This window comes from Tachypleus tridentatus, chromosome 8 (genome assembly GCF_004210375.1).
Source record: "Tachypleus tridentatus isolate NWPU-2018 chromosome 8, ASM421037v1, whole genome shotgun sequence".
In the NCBI taxonomy this organism is placed as follows: Eukaryota; Metazoa; Arthropoda; class Merostomata; order Xiphosura; family Limulidae; genus Tachypleus; species Tachypleus tridentatus.
The window spans coordinates 33,659,075-33,686,775 of NC_134832.1; the positions used below are offsets into that span (position 1 = coordinate 33,659,075).

A 27,701-nucleotide genomic window follows, 5' to 3' on the forward strand; every position below is an offset into this window, starting at 1 on the left:
TCCTTGTTCACTAATCAAGGAAATGTGTGGAAAATGGGGAGAGTTACAAAGTTTTGTGGAAAAATTTCACCCTAACAAAGCTGTAGCAAACCGCAGCATAAACGTTTTCAATGACAATGCCATGTCTTACTTCAGAAACATTTTAAAATGCAGGCAAAAACAAACCTCATTCGAGAAGTTTTCAGCAAGAAATTGGTCCAGTGAGTCTCAAGCAGGTTGTAGCAGTGTAAAGAGACAGAACTCCAAAAGGAGAGTTAAGTGACGTTTTTATGGAAGGTGACTCCCCTTCCAAACAATAATAACCCTCCTACTCTCCACATTCCTCACCACCTTTCACTTATGCCATCAGTTCTCCTCAGCACATGTAAAGTGCAGTTAAATTTTCATTTATTGTTTTTTTATTGTTTATAGTTTTTATGGTTGACTTTATGCATGTAAGTATTATTATACAGGTATAAATAAGAAATATTTTTACTTAAAATGCTTCATAATGCCAAATTTTTGGAAATCTGAAATGGATTAATTTTATTTAGAGTATTTCTTATGGGAAAATTGATTCATTTTTTGAACAAATCAGTTTTCGAACAGCCTTCTGAAATGGATTAAGTTCGAGAACTGAGGTACCACTGTAATTATATCATTCAAATTTATAATATATCACACCTTTAAAGAGTTAAATAAAGAGTTTCACTATTTCTTCTTCCATACTCTCTCTTTTCTTAAGTTATAAAGCTTATTTTATAATCTGTGAAAACATTGAATTATCAACATTATATATCATAAATACTTACCCTCTTCGTAAGGGGAACATCAACTGGAACTGGTACTACGCCCACAGTTAAACAACCATAGAATGCACACATGAAAGAAACTGGGTCATTGTTTGGGTACACAAGTGCTACCTGCCAACAAATATAATTAAAAAACAAATATAAGTGAAATATCTTGATCAGTTCTTTTTCAACAATGAAATAACTTCTTATGTTTAAAACATTAAGATTTTTGTATAAATGTAGTACTTAACAAATAAGTTTCTTTGTTTCTGAATTTCACGCAAAGCTACATAAGGACTATCTGCACTTAACAAATAAAATAAAATACCTCATACCAAATAATTCTATGATGGCACATGATTCATTTGTTTAAAATGGGATGACTATCTAATGGTGGTGAACACTACCTTAAAACACATATTTTTACCTTACCAAGTAAAGTGAAGGCACACTTTGTTACACTGATAATTATTATATTTCACAATTTAAAGGCTAACAATAAACTGGAAGTTTTAAGAAATAATTATTGTCTTATGATATGTTAATACACAAACAATGTTTTTTACCAATGACTTTACAACTGGGCCTACTTATACTAGTAGTTGGCTATATAACCCTACAATTAGGCTTAGATTCACAGTTTTTTTGGTTTTTCTCTGGTAAATTATCATTTGTCAGAAAGAAAAAACTCTTTATTCATCACTGTTTGAATTTTCTGATGTTTCAGAGCATCCTTCTAATTTTTAGAACTTCCACAGATCCAAATATAATTTTTTAATTTAACCTTTTAAGACTATTAAAATGTTACATCCATATTGAAAACATCAAACTTAAGCAGCTTCAAATGAAATAAGCATTAGCTCATACCTTGAGTTGTCATTTTAATCCTACTAGAGAACATTATTGTGAACTGCAATGTTTGAGAATTTCTCAAACATTTGGAAACACCTATTTCATTTTGTCCCATAATATGGCTGATGATGAACAATAAAAAAATCTTCGTACATACATAAGCAGGGTTTTTAAAGCACACCAACCCAAAAAAACAATAAAACAGAATTTCAAAAGACTTGTACAATATATGATATTCTTTCACCACAGTAGGTTTCAAATTTCTGTTCAAGCTTCCAGAATGAGCACTATGAAGCTTCTAGAACACCCATTTCAGCATGTATTTACAAAAATATTGTTTGTAACATTGACAAGAATACAATCACTGTCTGCTTGGAAAACAGTTTCACTTCAGCAAATGTGTTCAGTGCCTCACCATTCACTGAAGAAATGTGTTTAAAATCTGCTTTAAGTGCCTTCTACATCCTTTCTGCTACGTAATAACAATGACACATTCCATAATAACATGCAACATTTCCACTTGAAAAGAATGATGTTTAGCCTTAACTGTGTCAAATATAGCCATTTCAATAAAACTGCATAGTTTATTATTTGGATGATTGTAGTACTTGTTAAAACAAATGCTCACAGTTAGAGGTGAAATTCTCAAAAAAAAAAAGTAAAGGTACTCAGTTGGGTGAAGTGATCCTGTTTTGCAAAATAAAAAATATCTATTTGTCAACATAAAAAACTGACAAAACAGCTCAAATAAGTCCAAGTACTAGCTTTAAAAGAAGTTTCCAGTTGTTAGCATTGGCAAAATTTTCCCCCTTTCTTAGAGCCATATGTTAGCCACCTTTTCTCATCATTAGAAACATAAATCATTGAAATAAAATAGGTTGTAATTTCCTGTACAATGATGAGGAGTGTCTCAACATATAACCCCTTTTGTCATATTGCCATAAGCACATAAAATTGGTAAAAATGTAAAAATAATGATACTCCATAAAAACTCACTCTATCTCCAGGTTTTATTCCAATTTCTCCTTTTGATCCTGCTTTGTTCAGAATGTTATAAGCTATTTTCTGTGAACGACTTAACAATTTTCCTTACAAGCATATAAAAAAGAGAATGAAAGATTAATTTTAATAATTTTTAGGATAAAAGAAAAAAAGAAAAACAATAATTGACAACATTAAGTTAAAAAGGTGATGCAAGAAAAAACAAAAGTACCTCTTTTTAAGGGGAAAAGTATATTTCAAAATAAAACTTTATATAAAATTAATTTGATAATAGATATAAATTTAAATGTCAGTAAATAATTTATTTATTAACTTTCTTTTTATCCATGTAGACAAAATATTTTCCTCAAAAACCATATGTATTTCCAAAGTAACCAAAAATTTAATTTACTTAATAACAAAAAAAAATTCATTTTATAATATTTATAAAATTCACAAACATTAAAATACCAGAATTAGTTTACTTGTATCATCACACTGTAATTTACAAGTAAATTACTAGTTCTGAGAATGTTGACAACAAAGTACTTAACAATACAACTAACAGTTCTGAGAATGTTGAAAACAAAGTATTTAACAATACAACTACTAATTCTGAGAATACTGTCAACAAAGTATTTAACAATACAACTAACAGTTTTGAGAATGTTGAAAACAAAGTATTTAACAATACAACTACTAATTCTGAGAATACTGTCAACAAAGTATTTAACAACACAACTACTAATTCTGAGAATACTGTCAACAAAGTGTTTAACAACACAACTACTAGTTCTGAGAATATTGTCAACATTGTATTTAACAATATAACTACTAGTTCTGAGAATACTGTCAACATTATATTTAACAACATAACTACTACTTCTGAGAATATTGTCAACATTGTGTTTAACAATACAACTATCAATTCTTAGAATGTTGTAAACACTATATTCATCATCACAACTGCCTGTTTTCATAATGTTTTGGATGGATGTTGTGATATGACATTTAGCCAACTATCGGCATTCTAAATACTGTAACATATACAAGGTCAGAATTTTCACAAGTGATAATTTAATAAAAAACTACTATATAGTTCTCTGAGTTATAACAGAAACAATCATGAGCACTTAATAATAAACCTTTAGTGTGGTAATGTTGAATGGATAAGGTTTGGTTTGCTATGAATTTCGTGCAAAGCTACAAGAGAGCTATTTGGGCTAGCTGTCCTTAACTTAACAGTGAAAGACTAGACAGAAGGCAACTGGTCAATACCACCTGCCACCAAATCTTGGAATACTTCTTTACCAATGAATAGTGGGACTGACTGTCACTTTGTAATGGCCTCAGAGCTGAAAGGGCAAACATGTTTGATGGGACTGGGGTGAATGGATGAGAATAATCATTTTTACAACATCATTTCAAATTAAACGTATTAGTCCTGTGACATTTAAAAATAATGAAATATGTATACAGATAGTACTGTGATATTTAAAAACAAAAAAGTGTAAGTATCTCAAGTACCATAACACTTAAAAGTAAAAAAAGTCTTCTTTTCATGGGCTTTCAAAACAGACATTAAAAAAATCTGTTTGAAGGTAGTTACCATTTACTTACCATATGTGATAATTTAATAAAAAACTACTATATAGTTCTCTGAGTTATAACAGAAACAATCATGAGCACTTAATAATAAACCTTTAGTGTAGTAATGTTGAATGGATAAGGTTCGGTTTGCTATGAATTTCGTGCAAAGCTACAAGAGAGCTATTTGGGCTAGCTGTCCTTAACAGTGAAAGACCAGACAGAAGGCAACTGGTCAATACCACCTGCCACCAAATCTTGGAATACTTCTTTACCAATGAATAGTGGGACTGACTGTCACTTTGTAATGGCCTCAGAGCTGAAAGGGCAAACATGTTTGATGGGACTGGGGTGAATGGATGAGAATAATCATTTTTACAACATCATTTCAAATTAAACGTATTAGTCCTGTGACATTTAAAAATAATGAAATACGTATACAGATGGTACTGTGATATTTAAAAACAAAAAAAGTGTAAGTCTCTCTAGTATCATAACACTTAAAAGTAAAAAAAGTCTCTTCTTTTCATGGGCTTTCAAAACAGACATTAAAAAACTCTGTTTGAAGGTAGTTACCATTTACTTACCATATGTTAGAGAGTTTCCTATTTTACCATTTGTATCTAAAACTGTTATTACTGGAGCTTTGGAAGTTACAGTCCCGTACCTCTGGACAGCTTCTTCTAAGGTCATGGGAAGACCTGAAGGTACCTGTAAAGTTACATATTATAGATTTTAATTATATTTTAAAGAAGAAAAAAATGTAATATACATTCAAGTAATATTTCTGTAATAAAACAATTCCAATATTTAAATGTTATCCTGATATATACATATATAATTTGTTATACAAAAAAATAAAGTCCAAACAAAAATCAAAAACACTGCACTAATTCAGCGTACAGGTTATAATGTGGGATATAAAATATACCCTAGATTTTGGAGGTGACTGAAGAAGTAGAACCTACATTGTGGTGGGGATACACCATCTATCAGTCTTAACCTCTGTTTGACAGTATTGTAAAAAGTAAATTACATTTCTCAAGGTATAAGTTTTGTAATTCAAATTATACTGTACTGTATAAAATATTTAAAAATCCATTTCTTTGGTAGTGACTAAATTTTATATAAATATTCATTTTCCTCTGATACAATAAATATAAGAACCATGAGTTTCAGATTAGACTGACAAACAGGAAGCTGATATATTGAAATTAAAGCCTGCACATAAGGCTTACATATTATTCATGAAATTCAGTGAAAAACTATCTTTTAAAAGAATGATGAAATGGATAAACATGTTAGCTCACCAAAGAGGCAGTCCTGTCCATGTTTTGAAGCAAAAGGTACTATAATAAAGAAGCACATTATGCTAATATAATAATAAGTTAGCAAACAATGACTTATAATGCTACATGTTTCAACAGAACATTGGTCTCTCTCCTTCGAGTGCCTTTGAAAAAGAAATCACTTTATTATCCTCATAATTCATTCTTTGTCAACTTATTATTATAAGTTACAAGAGTTAAATAATAAATTAACAAGATAGGTACATCCAAGGAAGCTAATAATACCAAATTTTGTTTTTAGAATTGTAAAAATAATTTCAAGGATATTCTTAACTCTGAAATACTCAAATCTTTTCTTGTTGAGCTTTTCTCATTCTGTCAACAGCCACATGACTTTGGATTTGAATGTCTATGACATAATGCACTGAAAGTGTTAACATTTTCAAAGTTCTCTACTTCTCAACCTTACATGTGACTTGTTCTTGTTACCTAATGTTGTTGTGATCTAGATATTTATTTTTACTGTCCCAAAGTTCAACATCTGGCATCAGGAAAACTAAACAGATATGTTTTTCCTGCCAGATGTCAGACTTGTGATGTTTAGAAATGTATGTCTCAGTTGTGGAGAGGTGGATGTAATGGTCTTTCAGATGCAACTACCCAATTAAAATTCATTTTAATTCTAAAATTATCAAACTCAAATCAGATAGGCTTACCTCTGTAAGACAGAAAACCTAGACTGAGATGGAGGGTGGAATTAAAGAGCATAACAATAAAATACAACCATATCATTAGATGTTGAACTCCAGGACATGAAAGGTAATGTGCATGTATCACAACAACATTAACTGGTGAGAACAAGTAAAGCCTGAGCAGAATCCAGAACTCAACGGAAGAATTGTTAAATGTATGTAGATAACTGGTTAAAGTCTTCACTACTCAACAGAAAACTTATGGAACCAAAGCAAGAACAACTGAAGTGGCAGTGAACTGATAAACTACATCCTGATGGAAAAGAGTAGGAAAGGGCAGTATGCCAAACAAATCAGGATACGAAGATAAAGCATCTAGAATATGAACCTTCATCACTGAATGTCTATATTGAAGTAAGTTTCATAACATCCTGGTATCTTCTACTTTGAAATGGGAAATCCCAAGAAATGATAGAGATGATACAGATTAATCACAGGTCTTCAGCGGTGAAAACACTGAGACATGTGTTGAATAATTTGAATTATTCTTGTAAGAGATTCCAGACTATCTGATCCAACATTTGTCCAATAAGTCACACAGAAGGTGAAAAAGTAGAGAATTTTTAGTAAAGTGGTAATGTATCAAAGGACATTCAGAACTAAACATAATATGGTTGTTAAAAGAACAAAAATGCCTAAACAAAAAAATTCATTGATTGATTGATTTAGTGTTTTATGGCACAAAGCAGCTAGGCTATCTGTGTCAAATGTCCAGTAAAAATGTAAAAATAAATTAAATGTAGTAAAATACATAAAAAGAAATGAAGGTAAAACAAAACATCATTGAAAAACAGAAAAAGCATAAAATCAATGTTGACACCTAATCTACAATGTTGAGAGAGAAAGCAGAGTAAAAGAAGTTGTAAAGGACTTTCTCTAACATAATGGTAATGATCATAACCCGCCAGGAAGACTAACAGGTAAGTACAAGAACCACCGTCAGTCACCTGAAGTTGGCCTTTCCAGTCCTGGTTCCGGGTTATGTTGTCATAACAGCCATTATCAAAAGGTAAAATAAGAAAAGTGTTAAAAGACATATAGCAAAATCGTAATAATGATTAGCCAAATGTCCGGTAAAAAGGTAAAAGTAAAGTAAATGTAGTAAAATTCGTAAAAGGAAATAAAGGTATAAACAAAACAGCAATTAAAAATAGAAAATGGCATAAAACCAATGTTGACATCCAGTCTACAAAGTTGTAAAGGGCTTTCTGTAGCAGAATGGTAATTATCATAACCCGCCAGGAAGACTAACAGGTAAGTACAAGAACCACTGTCAGTCACCTGAAGTTGGTCTTTCCAGTCCTGGTTCTGGGTTATGTGTCATTCTGGCCACTACCAAAAGGTAAAGTAAGAAAAGTGTTAAAAGACATGCAGCAAAAGTGTAATAACAACTCGCCAGGACAACTAACGGGTAGTTCAAACAGCAGCATTAGTCACCTGAAGTTGGCCTTTCCAGTCCTGGTGTCGAGTTATTTAATGTTCTGGCCATTTTACAATGTCAAATTGAACTAGAGAGATTAAGACTGAAAAGGGAACCACAATTAAAAAAATGTAATGAATAAATATTAAACACTTAAATGAGGTTAAAAAGATTAATGGCCATTAAAAAACTAAAAACTTTATCAAGGTGGACAGTGTCACCATCACCAATAACACTGTCCAATTTTACAGACAAACCCTGGGACATAACATGTTTAAAATAGTGCCGTCGTTGAGAGTCGTAACGATGGTAGGAAAGTAGAATGTGGCTTACAGTGATATGAGTGTTACACAAACTACACACTGGTGCATCAGTTCCAGATAAAAGAAAGCGATGAGATAAAATACTTTGACCAATGCGTAGTCTAGTAAGAACAACTTCCTCCTTCCGAACCTTATGGAAGCTAGACGGCCAAAGCCCAATATAGGGTTTTAATTGAAAATGCTTGTCACGTTGCTCACTCCAAGTGGACTGCCAGCTGGCACGGAGCCAAGCCTTGAATACAGGACCATAGCCCATGTACGGAATAGGCACAGTGGTGATAGTGCCAGAGCAGATAGATTTAGCTCCCATGTCTGCAAGCGCATTCCCACAAATATCAACGTGGCCTGGTATCCAGAAAAACTGGATAAAAGTAGATGTTAATGAGAAATGGGCCAGTCGGTTTTGAATATCAGCAAGAACAGGGTGTGAGCCAACGTGAAGTGATTCCAAGGCCAGCAGAGAACTAAGAGAGTCAGTATAAATAGTGCAGTGGGAGTACTGCTCAGCTTCAATATGATCCAGGGCAAGAGATATGGCATACAGTTCAGCAGTGAACACAGAAGCTGTAGAGGGGATTCTGCACGCAACCACCAAACTGCAGCAAACCATGGCAGAGCCCACTGAATTACCTGTATTGGAACCATCTGTATAAATTGGAATGAAATGATTGTTTGAAAGATGTTCATTAAATAAAAGACGGTACTTCCAATCTGAAGTATCTGCCTTTTTCAGATGACTTAAAGAAAGGTCACATTTGGGGGCTGACAGTGGATTCTGCAATGTTTTCCAAGGACAGACCCAATTCATCCAATTGCACCTGGATGCGAAGGCCATAAGGAGCAATGGCAGATCGTCTGTTTTGAAAAAGTAAGGCCAACTGAGGAAAGAAAACACATCCCCAAGTGGGATGCTTTGGTAAGAAGAGAAGTTTCAAAAAATACAGTAAAGACAGTTGCAAACAGCGAAGGTGCAGAGAAGGTTTGTGAGATTCCACGTATAAGCTCTGAACTGGAGAAGTGCAGAATGCCCCAGTGCAGAGTCGAAGTCCTTGATGATGAATGAGGTCCAGCATCTTTAAGGCCGAGGGTCTGGCAGAGCCATAGACCCTTGATCCATAGTTGAGTTTTGAACAAATAAGAGCACGATATATCTTTAACATAGAACATCGATCCGCTCCCCAACTGGCAGTAGAGATGACACGGAGGATGTTCAGTGCTCTTGTGCATTTGACCCGTAGCTGCTTTAAGTGTGGTATAAAGGTCAGCTTACGGTCAAAGATAAGCCCCAAGAACTTGGTCTCAGGGACCACTGGCAGCAAAACTTCACCAATACGGAGTTCAGGATCAGGGTGGATATGCCGTTGGCAGCAAAAGTGCATGCAAACGGTTTTAGAAAGAGAAATATTAAAGCCGTTTGCTGTAGTCCACTTCAGTACATGATTGAGGGCAGTTTGTAGTTGCCACTCAATATATCTCATGTTTGACGACTGACACGAGATGTGAAAGTCATCAACATAGAACCCGTTTGCAACAGTGAGAGAGAGTTGTTCAGTGATGACATTTATCTTTATACTAAAAAGTGTGATGCTCAAAACACAGCCCTGAGGAACCCCAAGTTCCTGTACAAAAGAACGTGAGAGTGTCGAACCCACACAAACTTGGAATCTCCTGTCCATTAAAAAATTTTTAATAAACATGGGAAAATGGCCATGAAACTCATATATATGGAGATCTCACAAAATGCCATACCTCCATGTTGTGTCATAAGCCTTCTCAATGTCAAAGAATATTGAAACAATATGTTGGCATTTGAGAAAAGCTTCTCTGATTGATGTTTCAAGTCAAATTAGATGGTCAGTGGTGGAATGCTGTCGTCGGTACCCACGCTGGGTGTGCGAGAGGAGGTTGTTTGATTCGAGGAACCAAACAACACGAGCATTAACTATCCTCGCTAAGGTCTTACAGAGACAACTCGTCAAAGCAATTGGTCAGTAGTTTGAAGGAATCTTGGGATCTTTTCCAGGTGTAGAGAAAGGTAAGATGATGCCAGGAATCAGGAAAAAACATTCTCCTGCCAGATCCGGTTAAAAACAATTAGAAGAATATCAAGAGAAGCAGGAGAGAGATAACACAGCATGTCATAGTGTACATCATCAGGTCCAACAGATATACTGCCTGACCAATGAAGGGCCATTTTCAGTCCCACCAGTGTAAAGGGACAATTATAGTTAAAGAGACAGTCAGTTCGAAAGGAAAGAGGTGAACGCTCTGTCCAAGTCTTGATGGCCAAGAAGGTGGAGGAACAAGCAGAAGTGCTAGATACCTGGCAAAAGCTTTCATCTGGAGTATCAGCAATGCTCTGGACATCAGAGAGTAAGATGGAGAGGGGGACAGAATTGTAGTGCCCACTGACCTTTCAAATCCTGTCCCATATGACCTTAGAACTGGTGTTAGAAGATATGCTAGTTGTGAACTTAATCCAAGATTCCTTCTGGCTTTGACGTCTTATCCACCTAGCATGTGCACGGGCCAATTTGAAAGCAACGTGGTTCGAAAGTGTGGGATATCTACGAAAAGTATCCCAGGCCCATTTTTGAGCCTTCCATGCTAAGTGGCAAGCAGGATCCCACCACGGACGAGGATATCATGGAAAACGTGTTGAGTTTTTGGAATACACCGAGCAGCTGCTTGTATAATACAGCCAGTTACCGTTGCCACACAGTCGTCTATTGATGGCTGATTCACAATGGCAGGATCAAGTTCTGCGAGAGCAGTGAAAGTGGACCAGTCTGCCTGATCCAGCTTCCACCGGAGCATGCGGGTAGGGTGGCATCGACCACAACCACTCTCTCTCAAAAGTATAGGAAAATGACAACTGCCTAGTGGATTATTGTCAACCCTCCATGAAATATGGGAGAATAATGAAGGGGAGCAAACTGAGAGATCAATAGTGGTAAAGGACTGACTAGGTGCATGAAAATAAGTGAAAGAACCAGAATTGAAAAGAGAAAGGTTGTGATCAGAGAGCATATGCTCTACAGAGCACACTGCACCTCTTTTTCCTCCAACCATTTTGGACAAGAACAAAATCGTGTAAGCTCACATCAATAACAGCACTTCCCCTGAGGGGATGATGTCTATTAAATTCCCCCAGGAGTAGAATGGGAGACGACAACTGTTCAACGAGAGCATCAAGGTCTGATTGATCATATGTCTCTCCAGGGGACAGGTAGAGAGAACAAAGAGTGATGGCATGACCCAAGGAAACACGGATGGCTACGGCCTCCAAGGGCGTGTTAAGTGACAAAGACAGGGTGGGCACATGCTGGTCAACCAAGAGTGTTACCCCTCCATGTACTCGTCCATCACACAGCCTGTCATTTCTGTACAGAGAAAACTGCTGAATGGTGACTGTACCAGCAGGTTTTAGAAATGTTGCTTGTAAGGAAAGACATACAGGGTGGTAGGAAGCAATAAGTGTTTTGATATCATCCAGATTAGAACATAAACCTCGACAGTTCCATTGTATCAAGGCGGCCATTTTTAACGACGGGTAGGCGAAGTGGCTGGAGAACCCTTCTGTTTATGACTATATCTTTTCTCCTTACTGTCCTTAGTTGGAGGAGGTCTATCAACCTCCATGTATCCTGCCCTGGGTCGATTGGGCAGGTCTTTGTTATTGGAAGGGGATTTCAGTGACTGAGGACGCGAACGAATGATTGTTTTGCATCTTGGGGTGGGAGAGAAAAATGTGCCAGAAGAAATGCCTATATTTGAAACTGAAGAATGTGGATCCTGAGGTTTGTTGGAATGTATGAGAGGAACAGAGATGGGTGTGGAAGTCAATTCATCGACCTTTTTAACCATGGAGGTCAAAAGGCTTTTCATTTGTTTTGAAAATGATTCTCTTGGGGGCACAGAGAGATCTGTCTGCACTCCCACTGTAGTTGTGGAACAAAGTGCAGCAGCATATGTCCGAGATGGAGTGGCGGACATCAATTTCCGAGCCTGAGGATAACTAATGTTATGAGTCGTTTTCAAACACTGCACCTCTTTTTCCTCCAACCATTTTGGGCAAGAACAAAAGTAGGAAGGGTGAGAACCATTGCAGTTGACACAATGTGGGTCTGTGTTACACTCATAGGCATTATGGTCCTTGCCACCACAATGAGCAGTCAGGGAACCACAACATGACATCTCAGAGTGGCCAAACCTCTGACATTGGAAACATCAGAGAGGATTTTAAATGTACGGCTGTACCCTGCAAATTACATAACCTGCCTTGATGGTGGCAGGTGCACGTGGTGATGTAAATGTCAAAATGAGGTTATTTGTTGGCAGTGTAACTCCATCTTTGCAAGTGGAGATGTGCCTCACTGCAGAATCTCCTTGAGAGGAGAGACCAGCAAGAATCTCTGACTCGGAGACGTTCTTCATATCCCATTCAACAATAACTCCTCGTGATGAATTCAAGGTAGCATGAGGGGTAACCTCAATAGATATATCCCCAATTGCCTTTGAATTTAAGAGGAGTTCACTGTGTTGGGTTGTGGATGTTTCAATCAATATGTCTCTAGATCAAAGCTTCTTTACGGACTTTAGAGAGCCAGCAAGACCCTCTAGTCCCTTCTGAATAAAAGAGGGGGACATTTGCCCTAAAGGTTTTTCTGAAAGAGAATATAATATAAGAAAATAAGGTACGTGTGTTACAGATATTGAAGACTGCTGCTCAGAGTCTTCAAGATGTGGTCGTTTACCTATTGACTGTTTTTTCATTATCTTATTTAAATTTTTTGAAGAAGGATCCATAGGAAAAAGGAAAATTTCAGAACCCAATGACCCCACCCACCATGGAGCCTTAAGAGGAGACAAACTACAATGTCATGCAAGGACATTGCAGCAACGCCAGGGTTTCGTGTGCACTCTACCCAAACACCAGCATCAGACACAATGTCCACAACACCAATTGAGAACTTCCAACACTGGTATTTGGTTGACTCTAGTCCAAGTGGACCAGCCGATTGACCCAAGGGGGGCCACCCAAAGGCCGCCCATCTACAGGAATTCAAGGCCAAAGTGGTGTGTTAGAGTTGGACCCCTCAACCACCAGGATCCTCTCCTCCCCTTCATGGGTCACCAAGCACGGCAAACACGTGGGTGGATGTTTAGATCCCAGAGAAGGTAACCAGACAGAACAGAACCTTCCCAGGGAGGTCCCCTCACCATGTACAGGAATCCACACCGAGGGGAACAACAAAAGGTTTACAATAATCGAACTCATGACCTTTAAGTTGTGAGTGAAGCACCCTAATAACCAAGTCACTTCCAATGCCTTGTATATTCCTGATATTTAAATAAATGCTGTTCACAGCAGTACTTGTGAGGCAGTCAAATTTCATAGATTTACTGGAAAATAAAACCTATACAAATAATTACATTATATATACCTTATGAAATATGAAATAATTAAAACCAAGTAAAAGGTTACAAGCTTAGACATTGTGCATTATTAACTTATGAACAGAGCTGCACTCTAGACATGCATTAAGATTTTCACTACTTTTTTACTATAAACATCAACAATTGTTACTTACCATTAGCTGCTCTCCTAAATGAGGTGTTACTTACCATTAGCTGCTCTCCTAAGTGAGGTGTCATGGTGCTTCCTTCTGACTGAGGTGAGTTGGGATCTACTTGGTTAGCTGCAACTATATAGCATCACAAATTTTATACCAATAATGTTTAACGGAAATATCATTACAAGCATCCAGTGTCACTCTTTTTTCTCTTTTTGACACTTTGTTCATTCATGCTTTGTTAAAGCTTCAAATTAATAATACGTACAATCTAGTACCACATTAAGAACCAGTAGCAGAAAATATAGATACGTTTGTACTAGCAAAGTACCCAGCATTGCTCGGATGAAAATGACTTTCAACATCCTGAATTATCCTGATTAAATCAACCTTACTGATTGTAATTTTTTGCACAAATATCAAACTGGCTTCTGTACGTAGCTTAATATTTCAATTAAAATCAATAAAAATAACAATATGCAAAAAAATAATAAACATTTCTTCAAGCTATTTTAATCAAGCAAAACCAGGTACATTGATCCTGCTTCTCCTATGCACCTCACATAAATCTCAAGATCATTTGCAGCATATCCTGATTTTATTATCATTCCATTTAATAAAGAATTGATTTACACTCTTCTTGTTGCAACACAGCATAAAGTAAAATTTAACGATAACAAATGTTTTTGTAAAGTCATTGTATAGCTGATCCTTGCAAGTACATTCAAGCAAAGCAAAAGATATGGCTGAAGCAAGTTATTTAGTTGAAAGAGCATGTATGCAGGTTTGAAAGAAAGCACCAACTTTTTTTCAGTAATGGGGAGTTAAAGAGTTAATATGTATGTGTAGAAGAATGAGGGAGAGAGGGAAAGAGCACATATGAAGGCTTTGCAACGTTTTTAATTCATTTTAACACAAAATTGATCATGGATAGGCTGAAAAGGAAAATTCATCATAGAGAAGAAACTTCCAGTCTTTTTTTTTTTAATTTGAGACCAACTGTTTGTCCTGTTTGACAAAAATTGATATATTGACTTTAACTGCAGGCTCAAAATGCCCTCTGAAGTTGCAAAGATATGGCCCATATTACTTCCCACACAAAGTTGTATCTATATGTTGGATTTGGAGTTTGTTGCTTTAAAGATATGGCTGAGCATAACAAACAGACCAACAGGGGGAAGAGACATTCAAGCTCATATATAGATATATATTATAGTAAATGAGTCAGCAACACATTTCTAAGTCTATAACACTGTAAAATTGTAGAAACAAATCTGTTCACAAAACCTTTCTACACAGTTGAGCCTAAATATGTTTTTATATGTGGTATCAAAACTAATTATTTATTATATTTTACTTTTCTCAAGTTGTTTACAGTACTTCATAGCTTTTACTCAATATTTCTGATTATTTATTTATAAGTTTGCCTTCACTGAGAAGTCTGAAACGTTCCACTTAATAGACCCCATGGCAGTAGGAAAACTATACAACAAATTCTCAACACAAAAATTTTCTTTAAAAGTTAATACGCATTCTATCTGGTTAAAATGGCTGTTTAACCTTTAAGAACAAGACTTTTACAAAACATGCTGTAAATCTATGTTACTTTAGAAACTATTTACAACTATAGAAGATCAATAAAAACCAGTAACATATCTTTTACAACAGCAGCATTTGAATTATTTGTGATTACTGGTTATGCTTAAAATTATTTGTGGTTACTTTCTCCAAACAAATTTCAAGTATGCAAAGATTTTTCTCTAATATACAGTAATGACATCACACACACATTTTCCTTTATTCAAAATAATACAAAGAAAAAATAAATTGTATACTAAGAATGATTTAAATTACACATTAAATATTTCCCAAATAAATATAAAACCACAGAAAGAAGACAGCAATGTGCTATATGAAGCATTAATTATATTAATTTGGTAAATTTTGGTAAATAAAGAAAATATATACTAGAATTTATCATACAACTAATATCAGGAGACAGCTGTAAATATTAATGATGAAAATTATACAAATTCAAACATAATGAACTTGGTTTACCTAATTTAAGTCAATCACCTTTAAGTCAATGTTTAACCTCTGATTTAGTGTCATCTTTGTGGCTGTCTCTTCTAGATTTCTATTATGCATTATTTAATCACATATTTGGCCAAAAATACAGAAAACTAAGTTATTATTTCTTTGTAGCATTCTAAATTTGTTTCACAATATGTTTACTCACTTTCTAAGTCTGTTTCATCATCAACATAAAACTCTGGTAAAGGTCTTCTCTTTGGCCGCTAAAAAATATGGAAATTATAACAATTAGTTTCCAACTATAGAAAAGTAATGTAATTAAAAAATAGTGATTATCTTTCACACATTTTTAATTCTTTAACTTAATATTAAAGATTCCAAACAGTTAAATTGTTTCAAAGTACCAAAAGTTTGAGATCACCTATTTTATCATTCCAAGCAAAACCTGCAATTTCATACATGTGGATACACAATCTATTCAACATTCACAAATACAAAGAAAAACATTTCTTTTTACCTTTAATGTGTTTAGTAGTTGTTGAATTTTAGATGACACTTTCCATTTTCCAGTTCCTAAAGAGAACCCACATAATAATATTTATGTCATTCTACAAAAACAAACATGCTAGAAATTTCCTAACCAATTAAAAAAATTAAAAGGTAAGTAATTTTGTACTACAAAGATTACATACAAAAGGGATATTTAAATATCAGTATAGCAGAAAAATAGAATACATATTACTGAATTTTTTAAAAGCACTACTGAAGCAATATAAAATAAACATTTTGTAAATTATTAGTAGTTTTACTGTGTGTATACATAAACAACCAGCTTACCTTAAGCAATGGTTAAAAAAAACAAACTAAAAGCTTACTTATTTTATTGTGTTGCATTATAAATATAATTAAATGAAAATACATGTTACTTACTTAGCTCTTCTAAAGCTTGAAACTTCATTTCTGGAATATGGCATGTTCAGTGGACAAAATATACTTTAAAGTTGATTCCTTCTGTACTGTTTATTTTAATCAGCTATGAGTTGTGTATCAATTATTATTGATTACACAAGGTGAAATAATAAGTTACTTAACAGGTACTGTTAATTTGATGTAACATATAATTAGCTTAATACCTGTGTTGTACTGTAATCCAACAGCTGAGTGTTGTGTTACTCGCACAGAAGACATGTGGGCCTGATTGTATCTATGGAATTGTTCCCCCTGATATTGAACCCCCATGTTGCTAGTAAGATCTGGTTGAGTCCTCAAGTCTACAATAAACACCGTTTGCTTTAATAAAGTCTATATAAAGTAACATCATTGGTGGATAACTTCTTACATAAAAATTTATATCTGGCACTCAAAATCAGGTTAAAATTTTAAACAAAGATTAAGTTCAAAAATGCATTAAGCTCATTGATGAAACATGCAAGTCATACTCTTTAAGTTATATGTCTACAGATTATTTCAAAGAATACATATTTAAAACTATTAGCCTACAAACACCTACAACAGGTTGTTACTTACTAAACTATATGCATCTTAATTGCAGTCAAAAAATTTAGTTTCTTGACCACAGACGAAAATAATAATAAAAATAATATGTTCTTAAAGCATATGTTCCAAACTTTATGTCCAGGTTTGTTTACACTTAACAAGTTACATGATATTTTTGAATTAGTGTTTATTTAAAGGAATTTCTCATACTACAATGGTACAATATACAACACATACCTATTTATTATGTTAACAATTTATACTAAACAAACTACAATGTAACACCAGGTGACATCTATTTGTTTGTAAAGTTAACAATTTATATAAAACAAACTATGATGCTACATTATGTGACATTTATTTATTAAATTAGCAATTTATATAAAATAAACTACAATGCTACATTATGTGATGTTTATTAATTAAGTTAACAATTTTCATAAAACAAGCTGAAGTCCCCATCTGAGATATATAAGAAGTTGTTTACTCTCCTGCCATGCTGTACAAATGTTGTGTTAGAGAAAATTTCTAAATTTTGTTTTTGGTGTAATGACATGGCACCTCCTATGAATGTAGCTAAAGTTAACTTGCATCAAAGATAATAAATGCTCCATAACAGAAATTATGGGTGAGGAAGTTGTGATTCCACCATTAACATGTCCCTTGTTCTAAATTATCATCCCACAAAGTTTGATTATGATTGGTTCAGTAACCTAGGAGTAGTTAGATAATGAACAGACAAACAAACACATTAAGTTTAATATATATAAATTACAATTAACATAACACTATTATTTATTTACTCACGAGGCGTAAGGTTCTGCATCACATCTGCTAAGTTTGTCATACCCTCATTGAGACTCTTACTATGTTCAAACCCAAAATCTCCCCGACTGCTACTACTACCACCACTGTCAAGGTGGCTGTCTGTCTGGCAAGGAGGAGTTTCTCTAGGTGATGATGTACTAGATGTATCAGATTGGACTCCATAGGCTTGATGGAAAGTTTGAGAGGAACTTTCCTGTTCTGGAGTACTATCTTCATCCAAGACACTGTCTTCATCTGATGATGACTCTGTACAAGTCAAATTTATAATTCCATCGAATGAATTGTTTTTCTTCTGAAACATATCTCTAGATGGTATTAGTCTACAAACGTTTGTCTAAATTTACAAAATTTATGCCTTATTATGTACAGGTACAATGTACACGACAGGTTTTAACAGTATGTTACTAATTTACAGTTGTTTAAATTCCAGTTCATTTATTTAACATCTTAACACTGTTTACTGACAGTACTACTACACATAAGCTAATTTGGGCACTGTATAAACTAAATAAAATTTACAAGTATTATTCATCAACTTGGTAAATCAGTTCAACCTTGTATAATGCTTTAAACAATTCAAGGTGATGCCCACATGCAGAAAGTTAAGCATACACATTTTTTTTGTTTTATTTCTTTCTGTTTGAATGTATGATTAGGAAGAAAATTATAGTTGAAACTGAATAAAAAAAGTTGTAAGAACTACAAGAACTCATTATCAAGTGCAACACAGACACAAGATACAAGAACAAACATTACAAATAGTGAACAAACTTACGAGTTACATAAAAACTGTATTCATCATCATGGTGTTCAAAAAATTTAGATAAGTATACAGTTTGTGTTCAGTCAAACAATTATTTTGTAGTCAGTCCAACATCTGTTATAATAATACTCAGTTTAGTCTGCCCTGAAAATTCACACACATCTTACAACCTAAATAATCTTGAGAGGATATAAATATACTTTAGTAGATATTTTGTACAACATACTAAAGGCTTATCAAAGTTTTTTAAAGGCTCTAACATTATCAGTTTATTTATTAATATTGTTAAGTACAGTAAAGTTTCGCCCTAATCAAACTAATGCAAAAACCATACACAAGCTACATTTTCTTTGTTAAATACAGGCTGTACCGAATAAAGGCTTAACTAATATTAGTTCTAAGATGAGTGGACTTACAGATATTGATGTCTGTAATTAGATTTCTTTTGTATTATTCTTGAAATCCTGTATTTAAAGAACTACTCTTGCAATAAAGATACTGCTCTGACCACATGTGTTGTGCTAGTCACATTTAATTTGCAGTTTAACATATTAAGACCAAAAGGAGCTACAGTTCTTCGAGATGAATACTTAATTTATTCACACATCATTTTCATAAACATGTATAAGAATTAAGGTCATTATGGAATCTTACTATCAAGGGTAATTGATATTGCAAAATGAAAAGTCAGAGATAAGAATGGAGAAATCTTACAAAACATGACTGATGTTACGCTCTCTTCCTGATTTCTGTTCAGATAACTTGACTAAATTTCATGCAAATATAAACTTCATGTTTTGGTCAATGAAATGCAAAGAACAAAGTGATTATCAGTGAATAATACCAAACCAAAGTCAGAGCACACCTCTAAGTCTAGTTTAATGGCATAAATAATTTAATCCAACACTGTGAAGACATCTAATTGGTAAGTTTATTACTACTCTAGAAAAACTAAACATTTCTAAGTACTAACAAGCCAAGAATTAAAAAGAAATCCTGGGGATTTTTTTAAAATTCAATCTAAGCACATCAAAGTTTAAATTCAACACCAGTATACAGAGATAAGAATGGTATCCAAAAAGATAAGAAGGATCTGCAAAATGATAAGAAGAATCTGCAAAACCACTTTAAAGACAGATGTTTACAAAAAAAAAAAAATTTTAACCAATTTCTTTAAACTCCTACAAAATTTTAAAACCAAACTAATTATGTATATTATATTAGCACACCTATCACAAGACTGGATAACAGAAAAATAAAATTTTCCTCATGAACTTATGGAACTTTGTAATATCATTGGTGATGTACCTGTTTATTATAGAAGCACTGTATATACATCCAAAAGCATATGGGGCAAATATGATGCATAAAACAAACTTGGAAACTCTCAACATCAAAATAAATATAGTTTTTGGTACGTTATTAAAACAAAATCTTCTCCCAAAATTAATCAGTTTAAGTTACAATTATTTGAAAATAAGTTACTTAAATCCTAAAATATTTTATTATACTAATGTACTGATACAATGGAATATTAATACAAATTAACAGAGATGCAACATGTCACATATATTTTTGTTTAAAATACAATATTTGTTTAATTAAAAATTATTATAAGCATTTTTATAAATAAAAATTAAATTTATATGACCAATTTCAATAAATTTATTAAATTGTATATATATCTAAACTATTTTTTAAAAAATTATTGCTCACAAAAATATGAGATCCACAACTAAAATATACCTGACAGAATGTTTATTCACAATTGTTATTTCAAAACATTTTTCATTAATAAGGAAAAGTAAAAGTTATTGTAAATCTTAGGCATGTAAAATATAAAGGTGTGTCAAAAAAGTGATACGATACAAACAACTATCATGAAACCATGATACAACTGTACTGAATCATCAACAAATACAACTTATATATCTTCAAAAAACTTAGCAAGCTTTCAGTAAACATTATAAGATTTTTACAGAAAATAATCAGAATTTCTAATAAAGTATTATTGCTAAAAATTAAAGATTCAATAAAGAAAGATGAGTATTGAGTATAACATGTCTTTATTTATCAAAAACATTACATGCAAAGTTAACATAACAAATTAACAATAACAAAACAGGTAGATAGATATTAACTTTTTTGTTGTTGTTGTTTTTATTTTACTCCTTTTGCCAGCTGCCATTTATTTGATCAAATCTGAGAAATTGAAAAAGCATTGGAAGAGTGAAGTACTAAAACAAGACTATTAGTTATGTGGATAATAGATTACAGACAAGACAGTTAAACTCTGTAAAAATACATAGGTATATCTAAACAAGTATTGTGTTGAGTACTATAATGATATATATAGTCCTAGTAATGGTTAAACAGACAAGTTTCTTCTCTACTGTTAATTAGTTATATTCAGAAAAATTATATATACATATGATAATCTAAATACTTATCTTAAATGTTAACTCAGAAAAACTTTACACATATCAAAAGAATAAATGTTTGGGTGACTCAGTAGTAAAACTATAAAATATAAAGTTAAGAGTAACAGTAAGGGTTAAGTACACTATATTAAAGTAACATGATTTTTTAAATAAGCAAATCAGCAGGTAATTTGATAAGTACAGCTGGTATAAAGAGTCATGGAATAACATATACCATAACTAAATTTGACATTTTTAAGCATTTCATGGGTTGTGTGATGCCTCTGAAAACTGACCACTTTTGGGAATTGTATGTAACAACCTTTTCCAACACACAGCATTCATATAATATATTATAAAGAGATATTCATTTTAGGGTTTAAAAATTTTTAAAATGGGATATCCATTGTTCACAATGGCATTGGAAAACAAAAAAAAAAAACAGTATGGATAAACTTGAAGAACGAGAATCATCCAGAAAGGGTCCTGCAACAATTTTGCACCCAGTCATAATAATCAAAGCAGATCATCTTGCAAAAGTGACAATCTACAAAGATCATGCACCCCAAACAACATCATCAAGAAAGATCTATATCTGGAAAAGTTACAAATCATATTTACACAAGATGTTTTCACAAAATATCCACTCAACCATTATATACCTCATAAAATTGTAGATATAAATTGAAATCCATTCTATTCCATATAAAGACACTGGATTCCTATGTAATCAAACTTGTGAGTACAACACTGATAAACCATCATCCTTGCATACTAAATGAAGTATGGAGAAGATGCAGGCAGTTATAGTCAGCTTTTGACATGGCAGCCTTTGGATGAAGCTTTTTGAAATGTTAACTATGTTTCAACAATACTGTCAAGATCTACAATGATCATATAGGGCAGGACTGTTATGTGTAATGTAACAATATGGTAAGGCTCCATAAATCATTGAAATATAATACATTCAAGCTCTGAAGTTTGACATAATGGATGATAGACTTATTATTCACAACACAGAAATATTTGTCATCAAGCCTGTTACTGCAATGGAAGCTCAGAAATATTACAATTTAAAGACAAATAAAATTAGATCCATAAAATTATTTTTTGGTTCACTGAGCTAACTGAGATTGTACCTTTCATTGTGCCAAAACATGTCAGTTTTTGTGTTTCTTCTTAAAATATAAACAAATAAAAACAGCAATAACTTATATCCTACAACATGAAGATTCAAAACATTATCTTTATTTGAACTAAAATATTAAATTCAATTTAGAAAATAACCAGGTAATAATAATTGTAGATTTAATGTACAATCAATCACCTACTTAGCCTAACTAAAAGTGTGATGAATAAACCACTATAAATAATATATACCACCAACCTAATAGATGTCTTTCTCTAGAAGGAGATGTGGCCATTACAGAGGTTCGTTTGGAGGGCATTAGAACTGATGGTTTACCTCTATTTTGCATAGCAGCCAAAGCTTGCTGAACAGCTTCTTGTCTAACTTCTGAAAGAACAAAAACTATCTTAATACCATTTGCTAGCAAATACCTAATTTAAGTTTTTAAATAATATTAGCAATAGCTGATACATACATGATTTGTTAACATATACAGTTAACTTTGCAGGAGAAAAAGAATGTTGGGCATATTTCAGTCAAGCAACATTTTCTGAGACTATAAACAAAGAAATAAATGTACAGTATTACATTTAAGATATTAATTAAATTGCTAGATGGCTGAGAACCAGAAGGAAGTGTTAAGAACAAGAGAGACAACTTTTCGACAGCAGAACAGCAACAATGAGAATAATAAAGCATGCCAATTACAGGAAAAATTAATTTCTAGCAAAATATACAAACAAAAGAGAATATTCAATAGCTGGAGCTGTAATTAGATCTCTCATCAGTCAAGAGATGGAGCTACAAATTAAGAGTATGTAACTGAAAAAAAAACTCTGAGCCTTCTGTGAGCAACTGAACCATAGCTAAATAAAATATTTTTTTTGATAATAAAACTTGGGCCAATGATTGTTAAAAAAGAAGAAAAAGCAAGATGATACAAGTTTTCTTGTATTCAAAAGAACAAAGACAATTATTTGAAAGCAACTGACATCAAACTACTGATGATCATCCTGTCAGACTATTTAAAATCTTGATTCTAAAAAATTAACATCTTTTGTTAAACTTCTGATTACTTGTTTTATATAAAATAAGCTTAATAACGTTTTCTTAGTCAGCTGCAAGCAGCTGGTGGTCATGCTTTCTCACCTTTCATTACCACTTGTTAGTTACATACGAGTCTTTGAAAAAGCAGTTAAAAAAAAAAAGCCTGACATGACTACACATCTGAACTTAGAAGACAAATTATTTATCACATCATGTGATCAGTTTGTTTTGTGAATAAATGAAGTATTCTGTAACTCTGTGAGTAAGGTGAAAATAAAGTGGCCACTAAACATATGGTCAGATTAAGATATATATACATACTGGTAGTCAAATTCACTTTATAAGAAGGATATTCAAGGTTCCCTTCTCCACTTCAATATACTGCATTATTGCCTAAAGTTCTAACTTCCACTGAAGTAATAATGTCATTACACTAACTTATGCAAACTATGATTACAAGGTAGCTTAAACTTCTGTATTCTATACATACAGCTGAACGATGCATACCAACACATTGTTCTTATTGAGTGAAGACTGACCACCAATAATACTTCTACAACAGAACTTGTTCCTACTGTTCATGATGACCTAGTAGGATAGACCCTCTCCTCCTTGACATACACACACCCAAAAATAAAAATAAAATAATTATTTGGTCTATTTGTTTCACAAATCAAATAAACTACTTGCAATGTTATTCACAAACCTAGTTATATTTGTCCTCAAAGGAATTAATCTGTTATCTTACTATCCAAGATTGGTCTAAACAGTCCTTGTTTTGCACCTATTCTTTGTCTGATTTAAGTAAGTTACTGTCTTCTCCAGCATGTACTTAGTAACACAGCCAGTAACTGTACACTTTCAAACTTCTTTACAATTCAAGTTAAAATTCCAAACTTTATTGAATAAGTATTTTGTTCAGGGATGTTTGTTTCTTGTTTTTTTACCCACAATGGAAATTTATAAGATATAAATTCAAAAATTTTAAAGGAACAAAAAGGAACTTATTAGGCCATTAATAACATCCCTTCCAGCTCCCAAATATAATCATCCTTTATTATTTATGCATTCATCCAATCTTTTCATGAACTCAGTTAATTTTCTGCCTCCATCCCTCTTGAAAGCATATCATTCCCAAAGCTAATCACCCTGTGTAAAATGTGATATTGTCTAAACTGTAGACAACTCCTACACTGCCCAAATTTGAATTTAAGACTCTTTCTTCTATTGTTTTCACTGCTAAACACAAAAATGTTTGATGGATCTATATTATCAATTCCATTAATAATCTTAAACACCCTGAATCAAATCCTCTATGACCTTTATCCTCTCCACAGAAAACAAGTTTAGAGATTTTAGTATCTCCTCATGGGACAATCCCACCATCACCCTAATGGCTCTTCTCTGAACCTTCTCCAATAATTCAATGTCCTTTATGAAAAAGGAAGCCCAAAACTGCACACAGTACTTTAAACATGACCTTATATGTGATCCATATACTGATACATATTACCTTGTCTTCTATTCAATATTTCTATAGATTCTATCAAAGATCTAATTTGCTCTACTGCTAGCTATAATCCACTGTTTAAATTACTTTTTCAAAACCATTATCTTTTTCTTCAAACCACAGTAATTAATGTATTCCCATTTAAAATGTAACAACAATTTGAATTATGAAAACCTATATATATCACCTTACATTGTGGATATTTAATCTTTATCTGCCACATATCGACATTAAACGATACAAACCCCCCTGTAAGTCTGCAGCATCTTTGATACACTTAACCACCCAAAATATCTTAATGTCATCTACATACTTCAATATTTTGTTAGTCATTCTAGAGTCAATATCATTAATATGAAACACAAACATCAGGGAACCCAGCACAGAACTCTGAGACACACCAGTTGTAGCTCTAATCCAGTCAGACCTAACTTCATTTATTACTGCTCTCTGCCTTCTACTCTCCAGCCAATTTCCCCCACACCCACACCAGCTAAAGTTTATGCATAGCTACATTTGATTTAGAACTAAAACAAATAACCAGAGTAAATGCATTCATTATTCCTTGTTGCCTAAATGGCTACCCTTAAATTAATGGCAGGATTAACTGCAAGTAATGATGCCAGTATAGTTTAAAGCGTTCAGTGACATGCCTCACAAAATGAGCATCTCTAAGAAAGCTATGTGCCCCCCCCTTAACCTAAACATAATAGTAACAAGTATCTCAAAGGTTAAGGTAATAGTAGTGCCAATAATTAAGTTTCATGGAAAACTACATGTGTGAATGTTTTACAACAATGCGCTGCCATATGGTTTATTTATCAATATACAGTGGCATGTAATGGTGACCAATACCAGTTAACTGATTTTTGGTTATCTTTTCTAAAATCTGCCCCTCCTCAAATAAGTGCCCCCCAATGGTGCATATGCTATCATTGAGCCGAGATTGAGAAGGTAATTTGAACATTCTGATCCACCGACGAAGATATAAGCTACAATGTCACGCCAAACCTATGTCAAAGGGCACAATGCAGATAAAAATTAACAAATATACAGAGATCATATATATATATTTATTACTAAAGAATTCAATAGAAGCGCAAGCTAATCAAGTTTGTCATTAAGTGTGTACACACACACACACAAACATACAGAAATGTATTTTTGGTTCAGATACTATCCTCTAGCAAACTAACATTAACAAAACAAAGATGGCACTGTCAGGTTATTGAATTATAACACTTGAAACAAACTTTAAGTCTTACAAGTAAAGATCGAAGTTAGTTTCTATATACTTTTAACACTTAAAACACAACATAGAGACACTTGTTAACATTGTTAACAGGGATCTATATCATGTACGACTCTACTTACCCGAATGATACCTACTCTCGTGACGTGTAAGTCTGCGTTGATTTCGCCGTTTCGCGCGAGTCGACGGACTAGCGGCACCAGCAATGACAGGTAGTGCTGTTATCGAATGTCCACCAATAAATAAAATAAAGCATTAACAACACATTAAAAGCAAAGTTAGTGCATCACTGAGATCCAATTTATATAAAATTCAGTGAGTATTGAAGAATAAAACTAAACGTAAAACATTTTTAATTAATTAATATATTTTACATGAGGAACACATTTAAGTGCATATATAACACGTAAAACGTTTTTACGTCTATACACAGCTTTAAAAACTTAAATACATTTAAGGTTGAATTTAAAACGATACATCATGAAAAAATACTAAATTAATATATATATATAGTAATATTAACTAGAAGTATATCATAATATTAAGATATTAAATATTACAAATTCTTTATTTCAACGTCTATTTGTTTCGAGAAAAGAAAGAATTTCGAAAAGATGTTATTCTTATTTTTTTAAATATTTCAAATTTTAGTTACTATTCAGTGAAAAAACAGGAGTTCATTTTATAGAACTTACAGTTAAGCTACACGAGGTATATGTGTGCTAGACATCCACAGTGTTAAAGAAATGACGTGAATTATTTGAAGGAAAGATTCACTGTATGTCCTTAAAAATTGTTTGCGCGAGGTTGAACATATTAGACGTAAATGTCAAGTTTACATATAGAAATATTACTTGCCTTTTATCCATTCCTCCAAAACAGTTTTTTCATCGCTACACTTGCGTCCATTTTTTAACCTATTCTCTAAGTGAACACTTAAAATTTAGATGACTGGTTCAATTACAGTCCCACATAATAACAATAGTATAATTTAGTTGTAAGCACATAATAAACGTTAGCCTTCAAAACTAACAAGCATGACTTGACAAATTAATATACAGAGTTCTGCTGTTTCTCTTTCGTCGGCAGATTAAAGATTGATCCAAAAGTCTGAGTAAAATGATGTTGATTACAAGAGAAACTCCCACACTGGAGACTCCAGGTTCAAGTGAACTACAAAACCTATGACAATTTCTCTTCTATAAAACATCTCCCACCAAACTGGGCCACAATGGCACCAAGAGAAAGTCAATTTGTGACAATATACTAATTTACTCAAAAACTCCATGTCGTATTCGACACTTCACATTCTTAATGACATTTGAATTATAATATTTTCTGATCCCACCCTAACCGTAAACTATTAAGTTAAAGCTTCGTGAACCAGATACACTGAACTCTTTTGACATCATAAGCTCAGCACTGGATTATTTTTAAACTGTTATCCTTGACAAGATAAAGCAAACGTTTGTTAACTATTTATCACACACTATGCACCTTTCAATATTCAGAAGTTTATTGTGACTTGTTATACATTCTCCATAAGCGAAGTCACTACGTATTCAGTAATTAAGTGGAAATACTTAATTGTACTATTACAAGAAGGGACACGCACGCTTCACGTGGATAATTAACTACGCTGTGATTACAGGTCATTTGCCATCGTTG

The 27,701-nt window shown here is 33.2% G+C and overlaps 1 protein-coding gene across 14 annotated transcripts in view; it reads right to left on the reverse strand.

The window, feature by feature from the left end:
- LOC143222130 (disco-interacting protein 2-like) overlaps positions 1-27,701 on the reverse strand; it is a 159,711-nt gene that overhangs the window by 63,853 nt on the left and 68,157 nt on the right. For 10 of the 14 annotated variants that reach the window (XM_076448138.1, XM_076448143.1, XM_076448133.1 and 7 more), the window contains 11 exons: positions 26,156-26,251; positions 22,483-22,611; positions 17,892-18,158; positions 16,721-16,858; positions 16,105-16,160; positions 15,793-15,850; positions 13,606-13,685; positions 5,504-5,542; positions 4,781-4,904; positions 2,622-2,713; positions 792-902 (listed from right to left, as the gene is read on the reverse strand). In XM_076448138.1, coding sequence (XP_076304253.1) covers positions 792-902; positions 2,622-2,713; positions 4,781-4,904; positions 5,504-5,542; positions 13,606-13,685; positions 15,793-15,850; positions 16,105-16,160; positions 16,721-16,858; positions 17,892-18,158; positions 22,483-22,611; positions 26,156-26,251 — 1,190 coding nt within the window. The remainder of the gene's footprint in view (positions 1-791; positions 903-2,621; positions 2,714-4,780; positions 4,905-5,503; positions 5,543-13,605; positions 13,686-15,792; positions 15,851-16,104; positions 16,161-16,720; positions 16,859-17,891; positions 18,159-22,482; positions 22,612-26,155; positions 26,252-27,701) is intronic. The other 4 variants (XM_076448144.1, XM_076448140.1, XM_076448132.1 and 1 more) reach the window with 1 other exon arrangement.